The 27,768-nt window shown below is 44.5% G+C and overlaps 1 protein-coding gene across 3 annotated transcripts in view; it reads left to right on the forward strand.

Annotated features, from left to right (window-relative positions):
- The window catches only part of SGPP2 (sphingosine-1-phosphate phosphatase 2), a gene marked incomplete at its 5' end in the record, with an annotated part of 122,019 nt that overhangs the window by 53,151 nt on the left and 41,100 nt on the right, over positions 1-27,768 (forward strand). For all 3 annotated transcript variants that reach the window (XM_082841019.1, XM_082841020.1, XM_082841021.1), the window contains one exon: positions 27,478-27,657. In XM_082841019.1, the coding sequence (XP_082697145.1) occupies positions 27,478-27,657 (180 nt within the window). The remainder of the gene's footprint in view (positions 1-27,477; positions 27,658-27,768) is intronic.

Below are 27,768 nucleotides of genomic sequence, written 5' to 3' on the forward strand. Positions count from 1 at the left end.
ACCATTCACTTCAAAAGATTGCCCTGCTTGTTAAATTGGTTCTTGCTTGAGATTAATGAGTCTTGAGAAGTATTCAACAATGGTCAGATTGTAACCCTCACTAACTTGCACTGAATGAAATGGAATTAGGTGTCAGAGATTCTGCCCAGTTCCTCTGAAGTAGAACCTTGTCATTTAGCCTTAAATATTAAGTAAATGTCTCTAGGGTGTTTGTTATGCAAACTGTGTTGATGTGGTTTTAAAACACAACAAGGAAATGTTTTGGGTTTAGTGTAGTTTTAAAAAAAACAACCACCTTGAAAACTGGACTCGAGAGATTTGATCTCTGATTATCACCATCATTACCTGAAAAATGATCTGCCCCTCCCCCGTTTTTGATGATGACTGGAGAATGTGCCCACAATTTTCCCTAACTCTTCTGCCACCCCACCCTCACTACTGTCCCGATTTTCAACCCCCTAAGACTTTCAATGCTGATTTGGGGTTTGGTTTGGTTTGGATTGAGCAGAATTGTAATCCTCCCACATAGAGACCAGCGCCCCTGACTCTCACCCCTGAGCATCACTTCTAAATGCTTCACTTAATTTATCTCAGGATGTGTGATTACTCTCAAGCTTAGCTAGGTATGAGATTGTTTGAGACACCAGGAGCCTGGAGGCAGGATATCTTTAGGATAAAATTAGTTTGAATCTGCTAAGACAATGCAAACAAAAAAAATTAATCATTTCATACAGAGTTTGGATATGCAGTTAGTCTTTCTCCTCTCCCTTTGGTTTTATCGTAGCTTTTAATGTCTTATCAAGAAAAACAAATAGTCTTTGCCAAGTTATATGCAGACCAGAAACCAAGGCCCATCCGGCAGGGCAGAGCCTCAATTCACTTTCTGAACTCAGCTGGAGTCTAGGACCAGGCCTGAGGCTGCTCTCACCAGCTGCCTGCAGGCGAGTCAGTCCCTGGGGGTCTTTACAAAGCACCCTTCTGGACTGGACCTTGTCCCAGATTCTCTCCCATTCATTTGTAAAACAAAGGGAAGGAAAAATGAGCTAATCAATAGGCCACAGGGGCCTTTCTTTCAGAGGAAATTTTCCAATAAAATCTTAACAGTGCTCTGTTTTTTTAACCAATCAATTCCATTTGCAAAGCTGCATTCTTTCTTTTTTTGTTGGTTTTTTTCTTTTTGCGATACGAGGGCCTCTCACTGCCATGGCCTCTCCCGCTGCGGAGCACAGGCTCCGGATGCGCAGGCTCAGCGGCCATGGCTCACGGGCCCAGCCGCCCCGCGGCATGTGGGATCTTCCCGGACCGGGGCACGAACCCGCGTCCCCTGCATCGGCAGGCGGACTCTCAACCACTGCGCCACCAGGGAAGCCCCTTTTTTTAAAAAAATTAATTAATTATTTTGGGCTGTGTTGGGTCTTTGTTGCTGCATGCAGGCTTTCTCTAGTTGCGGTGAGCAGGGGTTACTCTTCATTGCGGTGCACGGGCTTCTCATTGCAGTGGCTTCTCTTGTTGTATAGCATGGGCTCTAGAAGTGCAGACTTCAGTAGTTGTGGCACATGGGCTCAGTAGTTTTGGCTCTCGGGCTCTAGAGAACAGGCTCAGTAGTTGTGGTGCACAGGCTTAGTTGCTCCGCGGCATGTGGGATCTTCTCAGACCAGGGCTCAAACCCATGTCCCCTGCGTTGGCAGGTGGATTCCTAACCACTGCGCCACCAGGTAAGTCCCAAAGCTGCATTCTTGAATGGGTGTGATTCTCACAGCAGCTGCCTTCTGAGCCTTCTCTACCTGCCAGATGCTTTTTACATACAAGAACCCCATTTCACAGGTGAGAACCCTAAAACCCAAAGAGTAGTTAAGTGATTTACCCAAAGGGACACGTCTAGTAAGCAGAATAGGTACATCTGTCTCCCAACCCCATCCATTTCTTTCCAGTGCACCATCTTGCCTCAAATGGCTAAATTCTTTTTCCCCCCAGCCCAGTTATTCAAGATAATAATTGGATTGGGCCTATTTGGTTGGAAAAGCTCCATATATCATCACAGCCTCGTTAGCAAGTGCCCTATATGTGCAGCAGACTCATGTCATAGGTTCCCCAGGCATTTGTCCTGCAGTTCTCTGTGCTGTAGTCCCTTGTGTCGCCCCTCGCTTGTCAGACTGTGTGTCGCAGACTCTTTTCCCTCCCCAGACGGCCAGGGCATTACAGGGACCTGGGAGAGGAGAAGGGTTTTGGTAACTTTGTTGGGGGCAGCGAGTAGGGGAAGGCCTGATGAGGCTGCCTGCTGACACTGCAGGCTTGTTGGGCCGAGGCCCACGTTCCACTTCCTTATCCAGTTCTGCAAAGAGCCCAGTGGAAAAGGAGGAGTAGGGGAAGATGGGCCTTTGTCCCACGAGGAGGTGGGGATCTGCGCTATGGGGACAGCCCTTCCCTGAGGAACCTCTGGTGGAGGGGTGGGGCCTTGCGCCCCTCAGCAGCTCTCCCACAGGATTAGGAAGTGGCCCCGATGCTGAGGAGGGGCAGGAAAGGTTTTCCCAGCTAAGTGCTCTACCAATTTGCAGCTGGAGGGGCCATGCTGTATTTTGGCCTCTGGAATTTTCTGGAAGCTAGAGAGGTAGTAGACAAACCCAGTCTTGTTACCCTCACGGCGGTCACCTCTCTTCTTCCCTCTCCTTTCACCAGGGCGGCCCTGGGGCTTCCCTAGGGGCACCCTCTGCAGCCCCTTCTCCCCAGTGCAGACTGCAGCCTTGCCCTCCATTCCTTTCCTTCCAGGCCCAGCTGCCACCAGGCGCCAGTCAGCCCTGTTGCACCAGTGGCCTCAGTGGGCCTGGTGGCTGGGAGGCTTTGTGTTTGCTTGGGGGGAGCTGGGCTTCAGCCATCTGAGGGTTAATCTGGGAAGCTGAGGCTGACCTCTGACCTCTGACCTAGGGTGCCCTCTCACTTTAGCCTCTTGCAGCAGGCCTGGTGGTGCCCGAGGCCCAGCCCCAGTGCTCTCCTCGCTGGGCTGAGTCCAACTCGTGTGACCTTATGTCCCCTGTGAGGCGGAGTGAACATATCATTTTCAAGGAGCCACAGTCTAACTGCTTATGAACAAATAACACTGTAAAGATCCTAAACGTGAGCAGAGCCTCTGCGCCAGCCCGCGGCTCTCTGTGCAGCCAGCCGTAGTCATCTTACTGAGCTCCAGCTGGGTGCTGGACTCGGGGCCGTGGACCCTGTAAACATTATGGCGTGAGGCATAGGCGCTATTATTGTCATTTTAAAGGTGAGGAAGCAGCGTGGAAAGCCAGCCAGGTTGGTGCAGCCAGTAGGGAGCAGACTCGGGATCTGAGCCCGTGACTGCTGGATGCCAGAATCCTGGTTATGAACCGCTGCCCTCAGTAACCATTTTCCTTAATGGTGTTAAATATAGTCGAGCTTTTTTGTGTATTAAACATGCCCAATTAATTTTATTTTTCATTTTACAAGTAGTGAACTGTGTTAATAAAAAATTGAGAAAAGAAAAAGTTCCCTAAATCCTACCACATTTATTGATTTGAGGGTGATTCCCCTTTTCCATCAATTTGCCTGCCTGTCTATCTATGCACTGTTTGATCACAGGACACAGTTTATATGATACTTTGTGATAAATGGTTTGATAGAACATTAAACATGACTTGGGGTTCATGGTGCATACCTAAGAAAAAGAGGGGAATGAAACGGGTGACTCACGAATCTTTTAACCTAAAAGAAATCATTGAATCAAAGGATAGCTTCGTTACCTTATGAATTAGAAGATTGGGATTCTAATCCAAGTGAGAATTGTTCCACCTCTATTTTACATAGTATATGTTTTAGAGAAATAGAGGGAGACGCCTTGTAGTTGGGGGAGATGGCCAAGCTGGGATGGGCTCATAACTGCTGGCTGATACAGGTGGGTAATCAGTTAGTCCAGAGTTACTTAATAATTAGCCAAGTGGGACTTCCCTGGTGACACAGTGGTTGAGAATCCACCTGCCAATGCAGAGGACACGGGGTTCGATCCCTAGTCTGAAAAGGTCCCATATGCCACAGAGCAACTAAGCCCGTACACCACAACTACTGAGCCCGTGTGCCACAACTGCTGAAGCCCGCGCGCCTAGAGCCCGCCCTCCGCAACAAGAGAAGCCACCGCAGTGAGAAGCCCACGCACCGCAACGAAGAGTAGCCCCCGCTCACCGCAACTAGAGAAAGCCCACAAGCAGCAACGAAGACTCAACGCAGTCAAAAATAATTAATTAAAAAAAAAAGATAGGGCTTCCCTGGTGGCGCAGTGGTTGAGAGTCCGCCTGCCAATGCAGGGGACACAGGTTCGTGCCCCGGTCCGGGAAGATCCCACATGCCGCGGAGCGGCTGGGCCCGTGAGCCATGGCCGCTGAGCCTGCGCATCCGGAGCCTGTGCTCCGCAACGGGAGAGGCCATAACAGTGAGAGGCCCGCATACCGCAACAACAACAACAACAACAAAAAAGATAAATGTCACTTGGCTGATTTTTCTTTTATCTCTGGCCTCAGTTTGACCATCTCTGAAATGTGGAGTTGAACAAAATGATCTTTTATTTTGAAAGTTTTATGATTATATAAATATTGATGGTAATGTGTTTTTTACGATATTCTGTCTTTTTAATCATATGCTCCGGCTTCAACAATGCATCTGGCCCTATACAGTTTCCCCCACGTGACCTCCACACACCGTGGGTTGGCTCCTACCAGTTTTCTTGGGGTCCCCATGAGGAACACTAGTTAGTGATTCTCTGAAAAAAGTCTTGAGACCCTTCGTTGGGCCCACCAGATCTGAGTCGCTAGAAATCACTTGACCCTGCAAATGCACGCCAAGGGAGGGAGGGTTTGATGAGGGTTAAGGGCTGCAAACATTAAGTGTGAGCGCGTGCGGGTGTGTGTGCGTGTGTGTGTGTGTGTGTGTGTGTGTAACAGGGAAGAGGCAAATCTGACTACATATCGGATTTGTTTCTTTTACTTTAGAGTTTGCTTCCTGTCGCTTTTGTTCACTAAAAGGATACTGTCTATACATAATGGCCTGCCTTGGGGAACCCTGCCCCTCCGCCTGAATGTTAAACCAAAGTGCCTTTGTTCAGGGAAACATCCGGACCCTGTCCACCTGTGGATGGCTGCAAGAAAGAAATTAACACACCCCCTCCCCTAGGCTGGCCATTCCAGGGGATATTTGCAAAACTTATGGCTTTTTTTACTGCACTTCCTTATCTCCTCCCCCTCTCTGTGCTATAAAAGAAACTGGCATCCAAACCCTGATAAGACGGTTATTTTGAGCCTTTAGTCTGCCATCTTTTCGGTCTGCAGGCTTTCCGAATAAAGTCGTCTTCCCTGCCTCAACACCTCGTCTCTGATTTATTGGCCTGTCGTGCGGCGAGCAGAGCGAGCTTGGACCCGGTAACGTGTGTGTACACATAAAAATCCATTGTTTGCATTGCATATGCTCCAATTTAACTAGAAAAAGATGTTATGTTTTTATTCCTCTTAAAATTAAATTTCTTCTGGCATTTACAGGCACTGAAATCAGAAGGGAAAAAAATGTTTCGATTTGAAAATGTTTTTCAAATACGTAGCAATTCGACTCTAGGGGTTGGGACACGGTTTTTCCAGAAACTCGAACTTGGAAATTAGCAACTGAGAAGCAGTAAGCTGGCTTCCTTTTAAACTAACACTGATTAGCAAATAAAGGCTAAATGAGTGAAATAAGAGAGCTGATTTCTTTATTAGGCCATAATAGAAGGTTTAGTCAAAGGAGCAAATGAAACTCTGGTTTTAATACTAACTCTACAATCCATGGCACACCTGTAAAGGGGCTGCCACTGGACAGGAGCCCTTCCCAGCCTGACTATGCCCCAACGAGGGCTTCTTTTTTGTTGTTGTTGTTTTTGTTTTGTTTTTGCGGTACGCGGGCCTCTCACTGTTGTGGCCCCTCCCGTTGCGGAGCACAGGCTCCGGACGCGCAGGCTCAGCGGCCATGGCTCACGGGCCCAGCCGCTCCGCGGCATGTGGCATCTTCCCGGACCGGGGCACGAACCCGTGTCCCCGGCATCAACAGGAGGACTCCCAACCACCCTGCCACCAGGGAAGCCCCGAGGGCTTCTTAAACCTGGGTTATGTGAAATAATAGTTGAGGAGTTTTCAGCATTTGTCTACATAATTGGGGAAAATATTTAGCTAGAAAGAATGGATACAGGGCGATGGATTGAACTGCTCTCCAGTTTTCTTTAGCCAACAAAGACCACAATGGGGCTGTTTTATGAGAATTCATTTAAAAAAAAAAAAAAAAAGGATCAGGGGCTCATTCACTTGGGTGAGCGTTCCAAACAAGCTCTTTGAGGCTTTAACCCACTGGGGGCTGGATCCAGAAATTTAAACCTGAATTTGTACTGTAGAAAGCTTTTCAAATGTGTAAGACTGGGTTTTATGCTTAAAAAAAAAAAAAAGTCTACTAATCTACAAAGAATGCCAGACTATTTCCCCTACAGGGCAATCAAAAGGGTGTGTCTTTCACATGAAAAGGATTAAATCATTATAACTTTGTCAAGAGCCTGAGTTTCAGAAAACCAGGTGCCTGTCTTTATTTAAAACATCTCAGATGCCTAAAAGGATGTCGAAGCGTGTGTTAATCTGTTATCTAGCTCTCTTATGGATGTTAATTTTGTATAACCTTATATACATTCATGAGGAATATATTTTAAGGAAAATTTATAACAGAGATATAAAACCACCTAGAGCCTTTTTAGTGTGTTATCTTTAAGATTAAAATATAAAGAACCATGCGTAGGATGTGCTTGGTAAGTGGAACAGAGTTTTTGTGGTGGAAGTTCTAGAAAACTCAAGGTGAAGGGACACCTGAATCAAACCTAGACAATGTTAAATACTCCTTGGTGGTCACCTGGACATTTTTCATCCTTTGCAACCTGAAATTCTGAGACTGTATATTTAAACACTGGACATTGATCCAAGCAAGAAGACAAGCATAGTAATTTTTTAAAAAAAATAATTTTATTTATTTGTTTATTTATTGGCTGTGTTGGGTCTTCGTTGCTGTGCGCGGGCTCTCTCCAGTTGCAGTGAGCAGGGGCCACTCCTCTCGCCGCGGTGCACACAGGCCTCTCACCGCAGTGGCCTCTCCCATTGCAGAGCACGGGCTCTAGGCACATGGGCTTCAGTAGTTGTGGCTCGCGGGCTCCAGAGCTCGAGCAGCAGTTGTGGCGCATGGGCCCAGCCGCTCCGCGGCATGTGGGATCTTCCCGGGCCAGGGCTCAAACCCGTGTCCACTGCATTGGTAGGCAGACTCCCAACCGCTGCACCACCAGGGAAACCTCAAGCATAGTAATCTTTTGAAGGTGTCTCCTAAAACATCTTCTGAATCCTGTATTTTTACGGATTCAAACTCAGGTCTTCACTTGTAGTTTTTTGTTTGGTGGTCTTATAACCCCGAGCCTAATTCATTAGTTATCACCAGTAATGTAATATCCCATCCCTAAACTATTTACTTCTAGCTGATGCCGAAAGTGCGGCCTCTGTGCACCGGTGCCGAATCGAATCTCGGAGACAAAGTTTTGGGTGAAGCAGAAAAGAATTGCTTTGCCAGGCAAAGGGAGACACGTGGGTTCATGCCCCAGAAAACTGTGTGTCCCAACCTGGAAGGCTTTGGTGAGGATTCTTATAGCAGTGGTTCAAGGGTGGGGTTGCTGAGAAGAATTAGGATGTGTGCAGGGCATGCACTCCTTTAGCTGGCCTCAGGTCATGGAGGCTGAACAGAAAGGCTCCCATGCCCAGGAGCCCCATAGGGTCCTGCTTGGTTTTATAGGTGCACCATAGCCAAGTCTGATGTGAAAACGTGCTTGTCTCTTAAAATGATGAAGTGATAATGAGGGTGCATTTGGTCTCGCACCAGCGCTCCGTCTCCACTGTAGGAACAGCTGGACGTAACTCTATAGAGGTAGGTTCTGTAGCGTATCTGTATCTAAAATGTGATGTCAGGAGCATGTAAATAAGAAAGAAATTCCATGAGTCAGTCATTGTTTCTAAAAATAAGGTTTTTAAAAAACATACAACTCCACAGAGGGCAGAGCACTTCCAAACATTTTTATCTCAATCCAACATCAGTTTTGTAAGCTATTAATATCTACATGTACATAAGATGAAACTAAGGATGAGATATTAATATCACCCAGACTTCATTCTCACTCCAGCCCTCTTCTTCATCATCCTGTGTCAAGCCTAAAGTAAAGGTTCTCTTTGAAGCAAATGAAGAATCTTTGAAAAGGGCCTAATAGGCTAGACAGTGGGTGGTAGATTTAGAGAGAATATTGGTGGGTGGGAAAATGCACCCCTCATGAAAGTTCAAAGGGAAACAATTGTACAGCTAGCGTCATAAGATATGTTGCATAAAGCTGAGCAGGATTTAAAGACATTTAAATATTCAGGAAAGACTGGACCACTTTGGGGGGGCGGGGGGTGGTTCTTTTAATTTTAAAGGAAAGTTTGCTCCTTTTCACTCAGTGCTGGAAGTCTTGGCTTTACCTCGTGTCAGCTTCTCAGGAAGCCCCGACAGCTCTCACTCAGCTGGCCCTTGTCGACTGAAAAAGATACACAATGTGAGAGTTGTGAGTTAAGTTATATTTGGGGCAAAATGAGGACTGTAGCCCGGGAGACAGCATTTCAGACAGCTCTGAGAAACTGCTCCCAAGAGGTGGGGGGAAGGTCAGTATATATATGTGATTTGGGTGAAGGGGGAGTACATGCAATCAGGCACATATTTTTTGCAGAAGTTTACTGCTAGTCACAAGGCGCAGACATCACCATGAAGGATTTTAGTGCTTTTCTAGATCCGAGGAGATGCAAGAATTGGGCTCATAAAATCTTCTCCTGAAAATATCTAACTATCTGAAGACCTGTCTTTGCCAGTTTTCCTAGAGCACAGAGCACCTCCTTCCTGATCTCCACCCTGAACTCCTTTCAGGTGGTTTTGAAGGTCAGCAGCTGCAGCAGCTCATAACTGATCCTTGTAGAGGTAGATGGCCAGTGCCAATTTGTAGGTGACACCCTCAGCCTAAGAGTCGCTGATGGTTTGAGAGCCTGAAGGGGTTTGCCGTTGTCAGAGGTTATCTTAAAGTACTTTCACCCTTTTTAAATCTACATTTTCTCCTGCAAATGAAAACCTGATTAGATAAAGCCCTAAATACACTCTTTGCTTAAAAATAAAAGAAAGAAGGTGACCCTGCTGAATTTTCCCAGGGCCCTTTCTGTACTCCTGGAAAACAGAAACCATGAAGATAATTCACCCACCCTTTTGTGGTCTAGGAATGATTTACTACAAGGAACCATCCTTCCCCATGTGACTTAGACAAGACTTACAGGTCCCCCACCACCCCCCTTGTTTACCTGTGACAAGGTCAGTCACGGACCCTCCATTTCCCACTCTTTGTCTTATAAATGATTTGAACTCCATCCCCACTGGCCAATCTGGAAAAAACACCTGCTACCCTGACTTGACCAAACTCGAGTTAAGCTTCTCTCCATTGCCAGACCCCTGAATTTTGACCCATTCTCGCCCAGCCAGCACACAGCCCCTCCCGAGGATAAGCTGACCTCAGGGTAAACAAGCTCTGATCTACTGTCCTATCCACCTCCCCACACCCAGGAAACATCTTTCCAGCCTTGATCATCCCTCCCTATAAAAGAAAAGCCCTTTTCTGCCCGGTCTTTGAACACTCACAGGTCTTATGATCACAGAGGTCTCCCAGTTGCAATAGTCCTTTCAACTAAAGCTATCCTTGCCTGAATCCAGATTGTTTTTTATTTGTTAAAGACAATAAGGAAGCAGAGAATTCAACCTGGGAGTCCCTCCACGTGCTGTACTACAGTTCTCACTTTCCAAGATCATTTGCAGCAAAATCTACTCTGTGTTTACTTCCCTTTATGCAACGTACAATCTTTTGTATTGCAGAATAGCTTTCAGGAAGGCATTTGAATTCTTCCTCTAACCAAAGCACCATTTGAAAAACAAAGAAAATGAAAAGGAGTCATTTTGCTTAGGCTAGTATTTCACTTACACTTGAGACCAGATTGCTGCTCAAACACAAAGTGATTTCCTAACTTTGTAGTTATAGCTTCAAATCACAAGCATCAGAGATAACTATATTCAAATGTAACTACAAACGCAACTTCCACCCCCACAATATTTATTTTTATTCTCTTTCGCTTTATATATTTTAGAGCTGGCTCTCCCAGCATTAACTAGAGACGTTGAGAATTTGCTGTAAGGTACCTCCTTCTCAGCTGTGTCCAGTCAGTCACCTTGTTTTGTTATTGTTTCTAAGGAATAAATAGTCCACAAAAAATATGGGTTTTAAGGAGTGCTGTATCATTTTAAAATAATACATGGAAAGTCAGTTTTTACTTTTTTTTTTTTTTTTTTTTGTAGTATGCGAGCCTCTCACTGCTGTGGCCCCTCCCGTTGCGGAGCACAGGCTCCGGATGCGCAGGCTCAGTGGCCATGGCTCACTGGCCTAGCCGCTCTGCGGCATGTGGGATCTTCCCGGACCGGGGCATGAACCCGTGTCCCCTGCATCGGCAGGCGGACTCTCAACCACTGCACCACCAGGGAAGCCCGGAAAGTCAGTTTTAATTCTATTAGGACACCTAGGCTGTTGATTAACTCTATCAAATATGTATTCTACTTTGTGTACCAGTTAATTCAAGGACCTTAATTTAACCAGTTGTATGATCAGGTCTGTAGTAATGAAGCACAGAATATTTTTTCAGTCCTAAATATTCTAGTGTATAACTTAGAAGTTATATGCTAGGATTTACATAGTATTGAAGAAGTTGTCCCATAGTATTTTTTTTTTTTTGTCCCATAGTATTTTGTATACTGGCTACAAGCCGTTAAGTCCCAAGTTTACCAATAGAAGTGACTTCTTTTCTCTAATTTTTTCATGAGCTTGGGATATCCAAAGAGCAGGACTTTTAAACCAAAACTTCTGAATGATCTTCCTTCACACAGGAAGATATGAAACAGAAAAGCTACAAAATAAAGACAACCAACTTAAAACAGTTCATGTCCATTAGGTCTTCACTTCTCAGATGGAGTAGTAAACAGAGTGTAATTCTCCAGGGAGCCACAGTTTGTGCATTTATTCATTTAGTAAAGATTTTTGGTCTGTGCTGGGCACCTGTAATTTTAGATTTCCAACAATTCTGGAAACATTCCCTCACTTCAATCCTGCATCATCTTTATTTTGCATGCTCATGTTAACCATCTAATGAATCTCCTTCCAGCTATCTTATGACCTTCAAATCCATCCTCCCCGCAGCATGTAGAAGGACCTATCTCAGGAGCTGCAGTGGCACAATCGGTATAGCGTGTGGTACTTATATAGAGTGACCTATCTCAGATGCAAGTATGACCATGAACCACTCTTTAGAACATATTAATGTCCAAGCACCTTAAAATTACCTATAAGGAAAAAAAAAAATTACCTATAAGGGCTTTCATAATTGGACTTCTGCCAAAATATCTACCTTTAACCCTTCCTCCTATCTGTTCTCTTCTCTGGAGTCACAGAACTGCTGACAACTCCCACTCCCACGCCAGTTCCTGCACTGCAGACATATCCACGCTCTACTTTATACTTCCTTCCTCGGTTGCTACTGCCTTGCATGCCTTCACCTGCTTCAAGTCTCAGCAAAGGCATTGTCTCTAGATAAGCCACCTTGAACCTTGTACCTCTATTCCCTACTAGATGGTTATTTATTGTTCCTTGAACCTGGCATGTAGTAGCAACACAATAAATATTGAATAAAGTAAATAAAGCCTGTTTCTACAAAGAGGATTTAAGAGCTGTCCCCGTAGAGGAAACAGGTGTGAAGAAGTAATTACAGTTCAGAGTGCTAAAGATACATTAGAAAATTCTACAGAGTGCTAAGGGAGCATCCTAGAGAGCTTTTTATTTTTTATTTATTTATTTTTTGCGGTACGCGGGCCTCTCACAGCTGCGGCCTCTCCTGCCCCGGAGCACAGGCTCCGGACGCGCGGGCTCAGCGGCCACGGCTCACGGGCCCAGCCGCTACGCGGCATGTGGGATCCTCCCGGACCGGGGCACGAACCTGCGCCCGCTGCATCGGCAGGCGGACTCTCAACCACTGTGCCACCAGGGAAGCCCCTAGAGAGCTTTTTAAAATGGAATTGTTCCCCATCTTGAGTGGTTCCCCGGTGGCCCTGATGGAAATTCAGGACACAAATTTGGTGAAGATTTCACCAAGGTTTTTTCAGTATGAAAGTAGTAATTCTATATGTTTCTGAACTGTGAAGAGATCTTTGAACCAGAAAGCAGATTTTATTTGCCTTTTTAAAAGAGCCTCAGGTCTCTTTCTTATTTTGTAATTGATGAGCAACAACTATTAAATTTCATTCGTTCATTTAAGAAACATCTGACAAGGGCCTATTATGAAATACTATGCTAAGTGCTGGGGATTAAGCAACGAACAAGACAGACTCCATCCTGCTCTTCTGAGGTTTACTTGTAGGCAAAACAGAGTAACAAGTAAATCGATACAGAAATTAAGGATTATGCGACTGTTGTTTGAGATGCATCAGGTTGAGAGCGGAGACCTACTTTAGAGAAGGTGGTCGAGAAAGGGTACTTGGTGCTAGTTTCACTTAAGCCTTGAAGGATGAAAACTAGCCAGCCAGCTGAGGGGTTGGGGGACAAGGCTCCAGGCTGAGATAAGCAGAAAGGGCAAAGGTCCAAAACTGAGCCGGAGCCAGGCACTGTTCCAGACTCTGGGCCGAGCGTCCACGTGGGGTGGGGATGAGGCTGATAAAATGTATAGTCTAAGTGCAGGCAGGGTAGAGTTCTATGAAGAAAACTAAAAGCAGGGTATGCAGACAGAGTGGCGAGAGGCAGCTGTCTTAGGTAGGGTGGTCAGGGAAGGCCTTTCCATGGAGGTGGCTTTTGGACACGGGGCTGATTTTACTTATAATTTACTTATAACTCACGTTTAAATTGCTTATGGCAAATCTAGAATGTTCCAAATGTATCAGCCGTCTTTGTGATTGATTTCTGTGTTCATTTGGAAACCAGTGTTCCCAAGCAGTCTAAATGGCAAGCAAACCTAAGAACACAGCTGGATTTTAAGTGGAAAGCCACCTTCGAGTTGGTCTTTTCCAACTCTAACACCAAACATTTGCTGTGATTCAAATCTGGTAAAGCCACCTCATCAAACGGTTCTGTAAAATTGCTGGCATTGCTCACCATCCTAGGGACCCCAGCCTGACAGTGGAATGTGGAAATTGCAGAGGAAAGGGCTCCGAGAGAAGAGCATGGAGGTGCCTGTTGGCCCGGAAGGCTGAGGCTCGCCAGCTCACGTCGAGCTGCTCTCATTACAAAGGGTCACGGGGAGGTTATAGCCCCAGTTACAGTCCTGTTGGGGAGGTGCTGACGGTGTGATCAACAGCCCCTCCTAATAGCTAGAGTTAATCACTCACTGACCGACTGGACAATCAATGGCGGCCTCCTCTCTCCCCCTCCACTCCGCCTATGTTGGTCCAGCCTCCTTCCTTCGCTCCCTGCGGTGAACAGGCGTCAGGAAGGGGATTCTCTGGGACTCTTGTCCCTTCCTGCTCAAAGACTGGCTCTACAGGAGGACAGTCATCTAACTCCAGGGGAGGAGAACCCATTCTTCTCTGCCTGGGAGAAACCTTGTAATGAAGATACCGTGTCAAAGATGAGAAGGAAGCAGCAAAGACAGGAGATAAGGGGGGAGAAAAAAAGACAGTCCTTCGGAGGAAAGACATGATTGCAGCCAAATGAAAAGGAAACTTGATTTTCGGAGATGATGGGCTAGAGAATATTTGCATGTCTCCAACCCCTTGTCAAATGCACTGTAATCTTAGTTTTTAGAATATTTTCCTTTCAGGAGGTGGTGAGTTACATTTTTTTTTTTTTGGTTGCACTTTAAAAGTCGATGTCATTAAGTTTACCCCAAACAGGCCCTGTCATAGGGCTTACTAGACCAGTGGTCTCTTGGCAGGGAGGCTGAGGAATCAGGATGCTGGCGCCCTGGACCAGAGCTGAGAATGGTAAGCTCTCACTTTGGGCCTGACCAGGTGTATGTCGGAAGCTTGGCTTGTCAGAAATGTGTTACCAACAGGAGGAATTCAATTCCAGGGCCCTCTGGCTGAGAGGTTTCATTCCCGAGTTGTGAGAGCCTCCACCTGAACTTCACGGCCATGCAGAAGAGATTGTCGCAAGGTTTATACGCTTCCCAGGAGGGAGGTTAAATCTCAGATCAGGGCCCATTACTTTCCCAAGTGAGAGGTGAAGTCAGGGTTCCTGGTGGTGGTGATGGGGGTGGAGGAGAGTAGTGCTGTCGTGACAGTGTGGATCCTAACTTTTACTGGAGTGTCTCTGATTTCCTTTCGGAAGGAAGAGAAGTGATAACCAGGAAAGGTGGGGGGCAGGGTAGTGAGGAGTATTGGGGGTACTGATAGACATACAGCTGATTGAAGGGGTTATGGAAATAGCATACTCAGGTCTCTAGAATTTAGACCGACATTGGCGCACAGAGTTGGTAGCCGCCCCTGTTCACGGCCATCATGTTGACAGTCGTTCAAAATGAGTGGGAAATTGGCTTCGCCAAGGGTTGATAGCACAGCCTTTGACGTCAACCTGAGAATGGAAATGGATGTTGTGTAAAGTCATATGAGAGTCCGTTTGGCTGTTCCTCCAGTGAGTTGAGTCGATACGTATCCAGGGCACCTTCGCCGACAACCAGCATCGTCTGCGTGGTCATAAGTGAATTTTCTTTCCTACATCCTGTGATTATGGCTCCCATAATTTTGTTAGCCTGCCTATTGCGTTTTTATTCGTAGGCATTTCCTCCCCAGCCTCTTAACTGGTCATTTTGCTGCTGTGTGACAGAGCATCTCATCATGAAGTGGTGCTTCTCACCTCCCCCCCCTTCCACATATGTGCAGACGTTCCGGCACAAGGAAATGCAGCCAGCAATACCAGCCTTTAGAGACAGAGAACACCTAGACCGGAAGGATTGGGGACAATTATCTGCCGTTCTTATTACCAGCTAGTTCAATGTTAAGTTACTTGCCAAGTAAGAGAAGGGAGAAGGTCTGGCATGTGTGAAGGGGACCAAATCCAGACAGACGGAAGGCCCCTAACCCTGGAACTGCTTCAAACCAGGGTCATCAGGACGAGTGCTTCTCTGACATTGCTTTCACAATGAGAAATGGTTTTAATTCCCTGGGGTTACAGCAAGAGTTCTGTGAGCCTGCCTGCATATCCAGCTTTCTTTCTGTGTAGTACAGCTGACCGGTCACTCGGAAGGCATGCCACGGGATGTGGTTGGTGGTCATTCAGAGCTTGGGTGGATGCAGCTGTGTGGCTTGACTCCGTAAAGTCTTTAATCCTTCCAGATATAAATCTTTTTTATTTCTCCTGAGTGACCACCACCCAAATCTTTTCTGAGTTCTATAAGATCGTAGACCGGAGGCCAAGGTGAAATGACCCAACTCTGACTGAATGTGTAAGGAGAGCCTGTGATGGCCTGAAAAACTAGGTGTGGAATGTCCATGACCTTTAGCCTAATATCGGGTGGTTCATGGTCCATCAGGTCAGCATGACGCCCGCTCCGACCTTACACCACGTCCAGAGACTTCCTCATACACAGACGCTTCTGTAGAAAGACAGGAGAGTGCAGCGTGGTCCTGTTTTCTCTTGTCTCAAGGTAATTCAAGCCTAGACGTTTTCTAAGGTGAGATGTATTTCAGGATGTACTGAGCCTGAATCCCATTTTAAAGATGTCTGTGCTTTTTCCAGTGGAATTTTTTTTCCCCAGAAAATTATGATACGTTACAAAAACCCAAATCATTTAGTTCTACAGAGCTGTTGTTCTTTTGTTGTGGGTTTGGGTTTTTGGTGATGGTGAAGGTGGGAAGGACAGGTTAAAACGTTTTGTTTTGTTTTGTTTTTATGACCATCGTTTTTAAGACAAATGTTTTCTCAGTCTTTATGGAGAAACACAAGTTTACTTGGGTACCACTAGAATGACCCGAGCTTTAAAAAAGGTCTGGGCAGGTGTTCCTTATACCATCCTCGTAAGTTTTTCCTTCCATGAGGTACAAATAGCTGCGCTCATAGAACATGGGTGATAAAATGGTGGGAACATTTGTAAAATATGGTGAAACAGGGAAGTTGGCCTAGGGTTGCTCAATTGAGTTATTTTTTCTTAAATCACCAGGAATCAGGATATATACAGGAAAATGTCTTGGGAAAATTTACAGGTCATAAATTTATTATTTAAATTTAACCTACCAGTATCCCCTTCTTATTACATCTACGCAGAAAAATAAGAGAGCGACTTCCCAGGGAGGGTCCTTTGAAGGTGGGGAATAGTGTTTTCCTGAATTACTGCCAGAGCATAGCTCATTGATAACACACATCATGTTTAGGCTGCTGTTAGCAATGTTGGTTTTTAACATCTCAGTGGCTCCCAAGATGACGTATGTATAAGCAAGTGAGGATTTAGATCAATCGAGCAGCAGCTCATTATTGATGCATGTGCTGAAAAATCTCTAGCTTGCTGTTGCTGAAGACAAGAGTGTTGGGGAGAATGAGAGCTCGTTTTGGAGGCTAATATTAGAAATGGTTAGTATTAAAAATGGTACCGGGCTTCCCTGGTGGCGCAGTGGTTGAGAGTCCGCCTGCCGATGCAGGGGACACGGGTTCGTGCCCCAGTCCGGGAGGATCCCACATGCCGCGGAGCGGCTGGGCCCGTGACCCATGGCCGCTGAGCCTGCGCGTCCGGAGCCTGTGCTCCGCAACGGGAGAGGCCGCAACAGTGAGAGGCCTGCGTACCGCAAAAAAAAAAAAAAAAAAAAAAAAAAAAAAATGGATAGAAGGGCATAAAAAGTTGAAGTACTCTGTCTTATTTTGAAACTTGATGTTAAATGTTACATAATTGATTTATTTGTAGTTGAAGAACAGATGCCCATTCAAAGGAATCATTTAGAGCATCGCTTTGCCCTAATCACCTACTCTGGAACATTCTGCTTTGGGGAGGCCTAGGAAAATTTTGAGACTTTTTTTGATTCTGGTAAAAAAGATCTCTGTTCAGACCAAATAACCCATTAAAAAATAAGCAAAAAAAAAAGACAAAAAAGGATGAGAGTCAAGAGCATGATTGTGCAGTACAATGAGGATGGTCGGGAAGTCCTTCTGTTACAGCAAAAGCTATATAGTGAAATGATGTTGAATCATACATTTTATTAAATATATTATGAAAGATTTCAAACGCCTTAGGGCTGAAATAATATAAAGAGAGGAGAAGGCTGGTGGTGAATTCTTGTTGTTTTATTGTGAGTGTTAAGAGCGTAGATTTATATTGGTTCACTTATCTTCAGTACTCAAGTCTACCTTCAAGAGAGATGTGAGGCCAGCTGTTCTGGGACTGTTCCCACTGGAAGCTGACAGAGGGCTCAGTCCCTGGTTGTTTCAGATCAATGTGTAAATTACAGACCACCGGGGTTTTTTTGTTGTTGTTTAGTTCTGGGGTTTTTTGGTGATTACAGTGTGCGCGATTATAATGTCAGTTTTATGTGTCCCCATGGGTTTTATTTCGTCATCTGTGCCCCCAGTGTGCACAGTGTGGATTTTATTGTTGGTACCAATGGTACACAACAAAGGAAGACTCTTAAGTCCCCCCTTTGTCACTACTCCTGATGGCACTTGTATAGAGAGGATGGAAGATTCTTGGTGTATTGGGGGTAGAATTGAGGCAGGGATTCCTCCGTGGCTGAGAGACTCTCTCTGCCCCTCACGCCTTTGCAAGGGAGGACAGCCCAGGACTCTGACTCCTTAGAGCCCACGTGGACTGTCAGGTCCCCCATGCAGTTGCTCTGGCCAGATTCATGGTCATACTGAGGAATATGTCTGATGACGTGCTTGTTATGGACAATACCCATGCCAGCATCAAAATCTGAGACTATATTTAATTGACATGTGTACTTAAATGCCTTTGTGTGTGTGTGTGTGGCTGTGGCCTAGGCTGGCTGGCTGTCTGGGTTACCCACAAAGACCTGTGGCAGCACACTTGGAGATGGGAATAGTTTGTGGTTTTAATCAGTTAAGAAAGTTGAACATGGCATGTGGCTAATGTCTATTGCATTTGTGCTTTCAGGGGTCTGTAAAAATAAAGGTTTTGATCTTTCAGTACTATTTTGCAGTTATTTTTTTCTAGGGTCAGCAGGACTGACAATTAATATACTTAGATATGACCCAGCAATCCCACTACTGGGCATTTACCCAGAGAAAACCATAATTCAAAAAGACACAGGCACCTCAATGTTCATTGCAGCACTATTTACGATAGCCAGGTCATGGAAGCAGCCTAAATGCCTATCGACGGATGAATGGATAAAGAAGATGTGGCACATATATACAGTGGAATATTACTCAGCCATAAAAAGGAATGAAATTGGGTCATTTGTAGAGATGTGGATGGACCTAGAGACTGTCATACAGAGTGAAATAAGTCAGAAAGAGAAAAACAAATATCATATATTAACGCACATACGTGGAATCTAGAAAAATGGTACAGATGAACTGGTTTGCAGGGCAGAAATAGAGACACAGATGTAGAGAACAAACGTGTGGACACCAATGGGGGAAACGGGGGGTGGGGGGTGGGGTGATGAATTGGGAGATTGGGATTGACATGTATACACTGATGTGTATAAAATAGATAAGTAATAAGAACCTGCTGTATAAAAGTAAATAAAATTGAACAAAATATATATTAGAAATGTGAGGGAAGAGTCTAATAGTAAGTTTTCTTAGCAGTGATTACATTGTTATCTGAAGCCAGGCTTATTAGTTTTTGCATGAAAAACTCCAATGGCACACAAGGCACCCACCCCAGCCCTCAGTTCTAACCCGCAGTGGATCCAGTGTCCACAGTTCCTCGTGTAACCTACATGCATTTACTTATAAATACATTTTAAAAGTTACAAATGGGATCAAAATATACTCTTGCTGCCTCTTGCTTTTTTCATTTAACAGTATATCTCACAATGTTTTATTAACAGTTGCATAATTTAACTGGTGTCCTGTCATGAACATTTAGAGTTGTTTCCAGGTTTTTGTGGTTGGTTAGCTGTCCGAAGGAAGGTGGGCTTATGCATGATTTTAACTTTTGTATGCTCTACATTTCCTAAGACTGAAGACACCAATTCCCTCAATGGGCATCATTTTGGTTGTGACATCTATCCAGTGGTGAGTAAAGGACACTGGTCCCAGGCTTCTGCTGGACTGTTACTGGTGGAATGGTGTGGATAAGAATTTAGCAGTTGTCTCATCAGATGTGACATCTTAATCTCTTAGCCCCAAGGGCAGCCAGGTGGCCTCTAGTGAGTGTTACACGGGTGTAATGGGTTAGAATCACAGAATTTGGGTTCTTTAAAAATAGGTATCTGGTCTCAGCAATAATTCTCATGCCAGGTTGGGGGGGGGGGCGTGGTGAAAAGACCATAGGATTTGGCCTCAGAGTGAAATTCAAGCCCAGCGTCTCTACACGCATTGTATTTTCTCTAGGAGGACGTTCACCTTCTTTAAGCCTCAATTTCCTCATCTGTAAAACAGGAATGATATGAATATTAAAGTAATGTCTATGAAAATACACTTAAAAAGTCACTGCACAAATATTAGTTATTATTTAACCCAAGTCCTCCTTGATAACGAAAAGAAACCTCAGATGTTTTAAAGTAACTTTCCTAAAGGTATACATGCATACACCTATGACTTAATTACTAATCTTTGTACCTTTAGTGTTTGTCTTCAAAAATTTCAGACGCAGATCTGAGCTTGAAAAAAATGGAGCATTAGAAAGAACAGGAAAATGTCACTTAATCATTTTATTTTTCTCACCTGCCATTTGTGCTTTCGTTATTGTATCTCCATTTTTACAGAACCTGGAATATGTCAAGACCAGTTTGCTGAGAGTCTTCTGTGATTTACGGTGTTTGCTCTGTAGTTTCTTTGTTTTGGTGTTTCAGGCGTGGAATGAAATTTTATTAGTTTGAAATTACACCTGCTTGTCCAAGTGACTCACCGTCACGCCACCCTCTACAAACACACACAAACCCACATGACATACGCTGTAGAAGGGCTGTGAATTTTAACCGCTCCCCCCCCCCCGTACGCGGGACTCTCACTGCTGTGGCCCCTCCCGTTGTGGAGCACAGGCTCCGGATGCGCAAGCTCAGCGGCCATGGCTCATGGGCCCAGCCGCTCCACGGCATGTGGGATCCCCCCAGACCGGGGCACGAACCCGTGTCCCCTGCATCGGCAGGCGGACTCTCAACCACCGCGCCACCAGGGAAGCCCAGGGCTGTGAATTTTAAAAAGTAAATAAAAATGATGGCACAAGTAGGAGAGGACATTCACCAATTGAAAACAACTTTTTACACTGGATGGTAAGCAGTAGTCTCTAGAATGTTCCCAAATAACCATAACAAAGACCTGCTTTTAATTCACTCCCTGAAGCCAAATAGGAGACCACAGAGCAGTGTGTATTCTAGGGAGGAAAAAAAAAGACTGAGCACTGAATAAACAAAAACACACACAGGCTAATGCAGTCAGTCTTTTTTTTGTAAAACTGTTGATCTGAAAAGCCTCCAGAGATTAAAGTTGCTCTTAAAATGAATCCCATACTCATGGGTTTGAGTAGGTAGATTTTCAGCAGCTTCTCTGTGGCACGTGTGGTCGCCACCTCAGTGCCCTGTAGAACTGGGGTTTGGAGCAGAGGTGGGCAGGACTTTTGAAGAAAATATTAAGAGAAGCCATAGCTGCTTCTATTGAATCAATATTTGAAGGCATTGTTAATAGCATTTGGGAGCAAAAGACTTCAAGGGCACATAGAAGAGGTATTTCAGAACCCATCTTTATGTCTAGTTTATCTTTTTTTCAGTGGGCTGCAATTCGTATTAACCTTTTTAAAGAATATGCTTCAGTGGTTTTAGTATATTCACGAAGTTGTGCAACCAGCACCAGTGTCTACCTTCAGAACATTTTCATCTCCCTAAAAAGAACCCCCATCTTTACTAGCACTCACTCCCCTTCCCCTACCCCCCGATCCCGCCCTAGACAACCACTAATCTACTTTCCATCTCTGTGGATTTGCCTGTTCCGAACGCTTCATATAAATGGAATCATACAATGTTTGTCCTTTTCTTGTTTGGCTTCTTTCACTTAGCACACTATTTTCAAAGTTGATCCTTGTAGCATGTATCAGTACTTCGTTTTTTAAGGTCAAATAATGTTTCATTGTAAGGATATACCCCATTTTGTTTATGCATTCATCAGTTGATGAACATTTGGGTTGTTTAAACTTCGGGGCTATTGTGAAGGATAATGTTAAGAATATTACATTCATGTACAAGTTTCCGTGAGGACATAATTTTCAGTGTTCTTGAGTATGTACCTAGGAGTGAGACAGTTTGGTGTCTGATCTTTCTTTATCCAAATTATCATGTTAGTAACCTGAGAAGAAGGGGAATGAGCTTCACTTGGACAGATTAAGAAATGGGATGGGTAGAGAAGCTGTGGTCTTTGGGTTACATCTCATTGTTCTCTAGAATGGTGAAACTAATTCCTGACTTTTTAAAAACAAATCCATGGATAGACTATAAATCCCAGTGATTCAGTGTTTCTGTCCCATGAGACCTGAGGGATCCCTTACATCCGTGTTAGTTAATCGCTGGCACTGTGATTTCCCCATGGTGAAGTGGGCTGAGGGTGTAGCCAGAGGGAAGAAAGATGTTAGAGTTTGTCATAATTTGTGTGTGTTTGGGGGAAGGGGGGCGGGTGTAATTTGAAAAGAGCCTCTCGGTGCTCCCTCCGTTTTGCAGAGGATTCAGCTTTTATTATAATAACAGGGGAGCCTTCACACGACGGGATGGGGATGCTTTGGAAGGAGGACAGGTTGGAGTGGGGGCAGGCAGCAGTCTCAGAGCGTAAACAATAAATGTATGGCTGTTCTCTAAAATCCCGTGGCTGCTTTACTAGTAATGTTATTTCAAGGACCTTCTGTTTCCTAAACTATCTAGGTTTCATTTATCCGGGCGTGAAGACTAAATTCCGTTCCTCAGAGCTGTGTTAGACATAGAAAAATTGTCATTTTGGATTGTAGTAACTAGGAAGGCCCACCACATCAAGAGAAAAAGCACAGTTTTCTCTGCTGGCCCCAAAGAGCCCAGCCATCAAGGACAGATGCCAGATGGGAAATTCTTCTAACTTGTGAAGACACATTTCATTGTGACAGAATTGGTTCTCTAGAAAAGCCTTTTGTCTGCTTGGGGTCAACAGTAGACGATCCAGAGAACTGGATTTTCTTTCCACCTATACATTAATTAGGGAAGAAGTAAGCAAGTAGGCTAATTCCTCATCATGAAACGCTCCGGGGCCCCCGCACCATGCAGGGGACCCAGCTAGGGTGCTGAGGCGTTAATGAGCTGTAATTGCTTCCTGCCCTGCCTCCCGTGGATTTTCGCTTTTACACATAGGCCTTGGGGGCCTCAGCCCAAAGGAGCATGATGGATGATGGAACTTAATTTGGTCCCTTTGGGTAGAAGGGCCTTTCAGCAATACAGAGCAAAGTCCTCCGTGGAGGGCAAGCCATACTGAGTTAATCATTATACTCTTTACTGTGAACTAAATGGAGAAATAGTTCTCTTCTGCCGTAGTACTCTTTTTAATAGACTTTAGAGTAGTTTTAGGTTCACAGCAAAATTGAGCAGGAAGTATAGAGAGTTCCTGTATACCCCCTGTACCCACACATGCATCCCGTCCACCAGAGTGGGACATTTGTTACAACTGAGGCTCCTACACTGGCACCCAACGGCCTTAGTTTACATTAGAGTTCACTCTTGGTGTTGTACATTCCATAGGTTTGGACAAATGTGTCATGATGTGTATTCGCCATTAGAGTATCAGACAGAGTAGTGTCAATGCCCTAAAAATTCTCTGTGCACCACTTACCCATGTCCCCAGCCCCCGGCAATCACTGATCTTTTTACCATCTCCCTAGTTTGCTTTTATCAAAATGTCATATAAATGAATTCATATGGTATGTAGCCTTTCCACATTGGTTTCTTTCGCTTGGTACTATGCGTTTAAGATTCTTGCATGTCTTTTCATGGCTTGAAAGCTCATTTCTTTTAGTGCTATGAAGGTGACTGTCTGTGATCCAGGAAACAGGCGCTCACCAGATACTGAATCTGCCAGTGCCTTGGTCTTGCACTGCATCCTCCGGAACTGAGAGAGATAACTTCCTGTTTATAAGCCACCCAGTCTGTGGTTGGCTGTTATAGCAGCCCAAGCTGGCTAAGACGACAACTTTTTTTTTTTTTTTTTTTTTTTTTTTTTTTTACGGTGTGCGGGCCTCTCACTGTTGTGGCCTCTCCCATTGCGGAGCACAGGCTCCGGACGCTCAGGCTCAGTGGCCATGGCGCACGGGCCAAGCCGCTCCACAGCATGTGGGATCTTCCCGGACCGGGGCACGAACCCTTGTCCCCTGCATCGGCAGGCGGACTCTCAACCACTGCGCCACCAGGGAAGCCCAACGACAACTTTTTACGATGTGACTGACGTGCAATAAACTGTACGTACTCAGTTTTATTGAGGTATAATTCACATACTACTCAATTCATTCTTTTAAAGCGTATGATTCAATAATTTTTAGTGCATTCACAAAGTTTACACATATTTAAAATGTACAACTTGGCACATTTTGATATAGGTCCATACCCCTAAAATTATCACCATAATTAAGACAGACATAATTAAAACATAGTTAAGACATAATTAAAACTTCATTACCCAGAAGTTTCCTCATGCCCATTTGTAATTTCTTTCCCTCCTTTCTGGCCACCACCGATCGGCTTTCTATCCTATAGAGTCATTTCTATTTCCAAGAATTTTATATAGACAAAATCATAGAGTGTGTACTTTTGTTTGTTTTTGGCCTGGCTTCTTCATTCAGCATAATTATTTTAAGATTCATCCATGCTGTAGCATGATATCTATAGTTTATTATTTTGTTTTTGCTGCGACGTATTCAGTTGTATGATTATACCACAATTTGCATAATTATTCATTCAGCATAATTATTTTAAGATTCATCATTCATCATTCATTCAGCATAATTTAAGATTCATCCATGCTGTAGCATGATATCTATAGTTTATTTTTTTGTTTGTTTTTGCCGTGAAGTATTCAGTTGTATGATTATACCACAATTTGTTTACTTATTCACCTGTTGATGGAAATTGGGTTGTTGCCGGTTTGGGGCCGTTACAAAGAAGCTGCCGTCAATGGTCATAGACAGATCTTTGCGTGACTTACGCTTTCACTCTTTGAGGGTAAATACCTAGGATTGGCATGGCTGGGTCGTGTGGAAATCATATGTTTTAACTTTTTAAGAAGCTGTCAAACTGCTTTTCCAAAGTGGTTGTATCATTTTGCACCTGCTCCAGTGCTGTATGAGGGTTCCAGGTACTCCCCATATCCTCCCAACACCTGGTATGGTCAGTTCCTTTCATCTCAGCCATTCTAACTGATGTGTAATGGTGTGCCCCACAATTTAAACTCCGCTGGTCCTAACTGCCTCGGAGGTCCCTCTGCATACCACCCAACATCACTTCTCCAAGGCTTCTCTATTCTTGCGAAGTGGACGCTTCTCTATCCACCCCTCATCTTAAACAATCTTCCTTTAACGTTCCACCTCAGTGCTCCCAGTGTCTCGGGTTGAACCAAAGTCTATATAATTCTGTGGATAATTTTTTTCCAAAGCATATTTGCATTATGATGAGATCCTCTGTGTGACTGTTTTCCCCGCTCAAGGTTGGAGACCTAATACAGGGCTGGGCACAGTTTGCTGTAATGAATGCAAACTGACAGACAGGACTTGTCACCCTGTGAGTGGTACTCTTTCCCTACAACCTGAAAAACATAGCTCCACTCTCTCTGGTTTGAAGAGCTCTGTCATTACAGTCATTGCTATTTGAAACTTATTGATCAGAAACAGTGTGCTGCTATGGGAACACTTTTAAATAAAATGAACAATTGTCCTCGTTCTTAAAAACATCCTTCAGATATAGAAGGCAAAAGATAAATGAAGTCGAAGAAACTCATGGACTTCAAGGAAATTAAGTTTTGTCTGAATGAGGGTCACACAGTCTGTCTTCACTCTATGATTTTAACGTTTCCTGTCTGAAGATTCTGTGTATTTTTGAGTGAACTGGAGTTAGTCGTAATGCCTGTAATATTCTTTTTGATGTTGATGAGTGGGGAAGGGGCAGGGTTGAGAAACATTTATATCCTAGCATCTTCTGAGAAATTCTTAGTAGTCAACAACATCTGCAAGTTTTCCAACTCCCCAGAAAATAGTCGGTCTGATGTGGTTTTTATAGGTTCACAGGAGGGAGAGGCAGAAACATAAAAGAGTAAGCTGGTTTCCAAAACAGTAGTTTCTGGTAATAAGGGGATGGTAAAGAGGTTAAGTTTCAAAGTCTGATTAGAAATCGCAGCTATGGAATTTGGAGTGATTGTCACTGAGGCTTTAAAGCCTGTGGATTTGGCCTGCTGTGCACAGACAGTGGTTCTTGATTTTTAACCCAGAGCAAAGTGGCAGCAGAGCACAAAAACATATGCAGCGTCTTCTGGGGGATACTGAGTGTGCTGGGATAATGTTCAGAATTCACCGGCAACTAGATGAGTTAAAAGAAAGTACCACAATGTGGGAAACTCTAAAGCAATCTGGCTGACTAATCAAAAGTATTTTGAAATAGTCCTTCATAGCGGGTTTTGTTCCAAAGCCAAGTAACTCCATCCATCACAAGCTAAATAAAGCCCTAGTAAGATCAATGCGATCATGGTAAGATGAGGAGGTTTATAATTAAAGCCCATGACAAAGTGACCTGCGCAAGAATACAGTGTAAAGCCGGCCGTGCTTCTCAAATTCTCACGTGCGCATGAACCACCCGGAAGTCTTGTGAAAATGAGGGTTCCAATTCCATAGGTGCAGGCTGGGGCCTGAGATTCTGCATCTTAAAACAGCACTCGTGGTGTGGATGCTGCCTCTCCTCAGACCACACTTTGGGTTGCAAATGCAGAGACTTAAGTGAATGGGTTGCTTCTCCCTCTTTTATAACATCACGGAAATGTCCTGTGAAGCTCTCTGACAAAGTAAATAAGTCTATTGTTAACAGTCCTATTCATCTCGGGAGGGCATGGAAATCAATTCTGATATCTATGTTGTACTTTACGGGAAAAAGAGAAAGGGATTTTTTCATTAATGGCATCATGGAAAAAAAAGAATTCAATTGAGAAACTTCCAGATTGAGCTGTGTTGATTTTAGGGTTGAAAATAGTCACGCCATTTATTGTATGACGCTCTCGAGTACTGAAAAAAGTTAAACTGTATCCAGTATGTTGCCTGCATACATCAGGAGTAACAGTGGCATTCAAAAAATTTTAAGCCAGAAGTCACTTTTTTGGTTAAAACTTGAAAAGAAGGGCTGTCTGATTGAGTATTAAATTTAAATTCTTAGTCCAGGACCATCCCGAAGGTATTACCGTGGTAGTTTAAGGCACATATTTTTTGAAGCCAAACTCTCTGGATTTGAATCCATTAAGTCTTGCCACTTACTAACTATGTACAACGGTTTACCCCTCTGTAAAATGGGTCTGCATTCTACAGGTACTATTGGATTAAGTGAGTTAATATTTGTAAAGTTCTTAGACCAGTGCTTGGCACACATACCAGCTATACAAATGTCAAATATATGACCAAAATAAGTAAGACGTGTTAGTGTCATATCTTAGTTGCCCAGTGACCCTCTGGAATCCAGAAGGGCTGTTTCTCTTTTCTCTTTTTTGTTTAGAAATTTATTTATGTATTTATTTATTTGCTGTGTTGGGTCTTTGTTGCTGTGCCTGGACCTTCCCTGGTTGCAGAGAGCAAGGGCTTCCCTTTGTTGCGGTGCGTGGGCCTCTCATGGTGGCTTCTCTCGTTGCGGAGCACGGGCTCCAGGCACGTGGGCTTCAGTAGTTGTGGCACGCAGGCTCAGTAGTTGTGGCACACAGGCTTAGTTGCTCCGCAGCATGTGGGATCATCCCGGACCAGGGATCATACCCGTGTCCCCTGCATTGGCAGGCGGATTCTTAACCACTGCGCCACCAGGGAAGTCCCGGCCTGTTTCTCTTTTTAACAACTAAAATGTCTTCCTACAAGACTTCCCCATAGGCCGCTGGGTCAGAGAGAAAGGTGATTTCAGCCAACCAACAGGAAACCTCAAAATAAATTCATAGAACCTAGGAGTTTATTTTGCTCATTTGGTTAGACTTACCTCCATCCTTTGGTTTGGCAGTTGGTGATGTATATTGGCCAGGTGGCCAAGGATGTCTTGAAGTGGCCCCGCCCCTTCTCCCCTCCTGTTGTGAAACTGGAGAAGAGAGTGATCGCTGAGTATGGGATGCCGTCCACCCACGCCATGGCAGCCACCGCCATCTCCTTCACCCTCCTTATCTCTACCACGGACAGATACCAGGTAAGGCGCAGACTCCCCTTCCTCCCGTGTAACACCATCCGTACGATGAGGCAGCAAAGAGTTTCCCTTCAGGATTTTCTTTTTTTGAAGGACTTTGAAGTTTATGAAATA

This window comes from Leucopleurus acutus (assembly GCF_964270905.1).
Source record: "Leucopleurus acutus genome assembly, chromosome: 6".
Classification (NCBI taxonomy): Eukaryota; Metazoa; Chordata; class Mammalia; order Artiodactyla; family Delphinidae; genus Leucopleurus; species Leucopleurus acutus.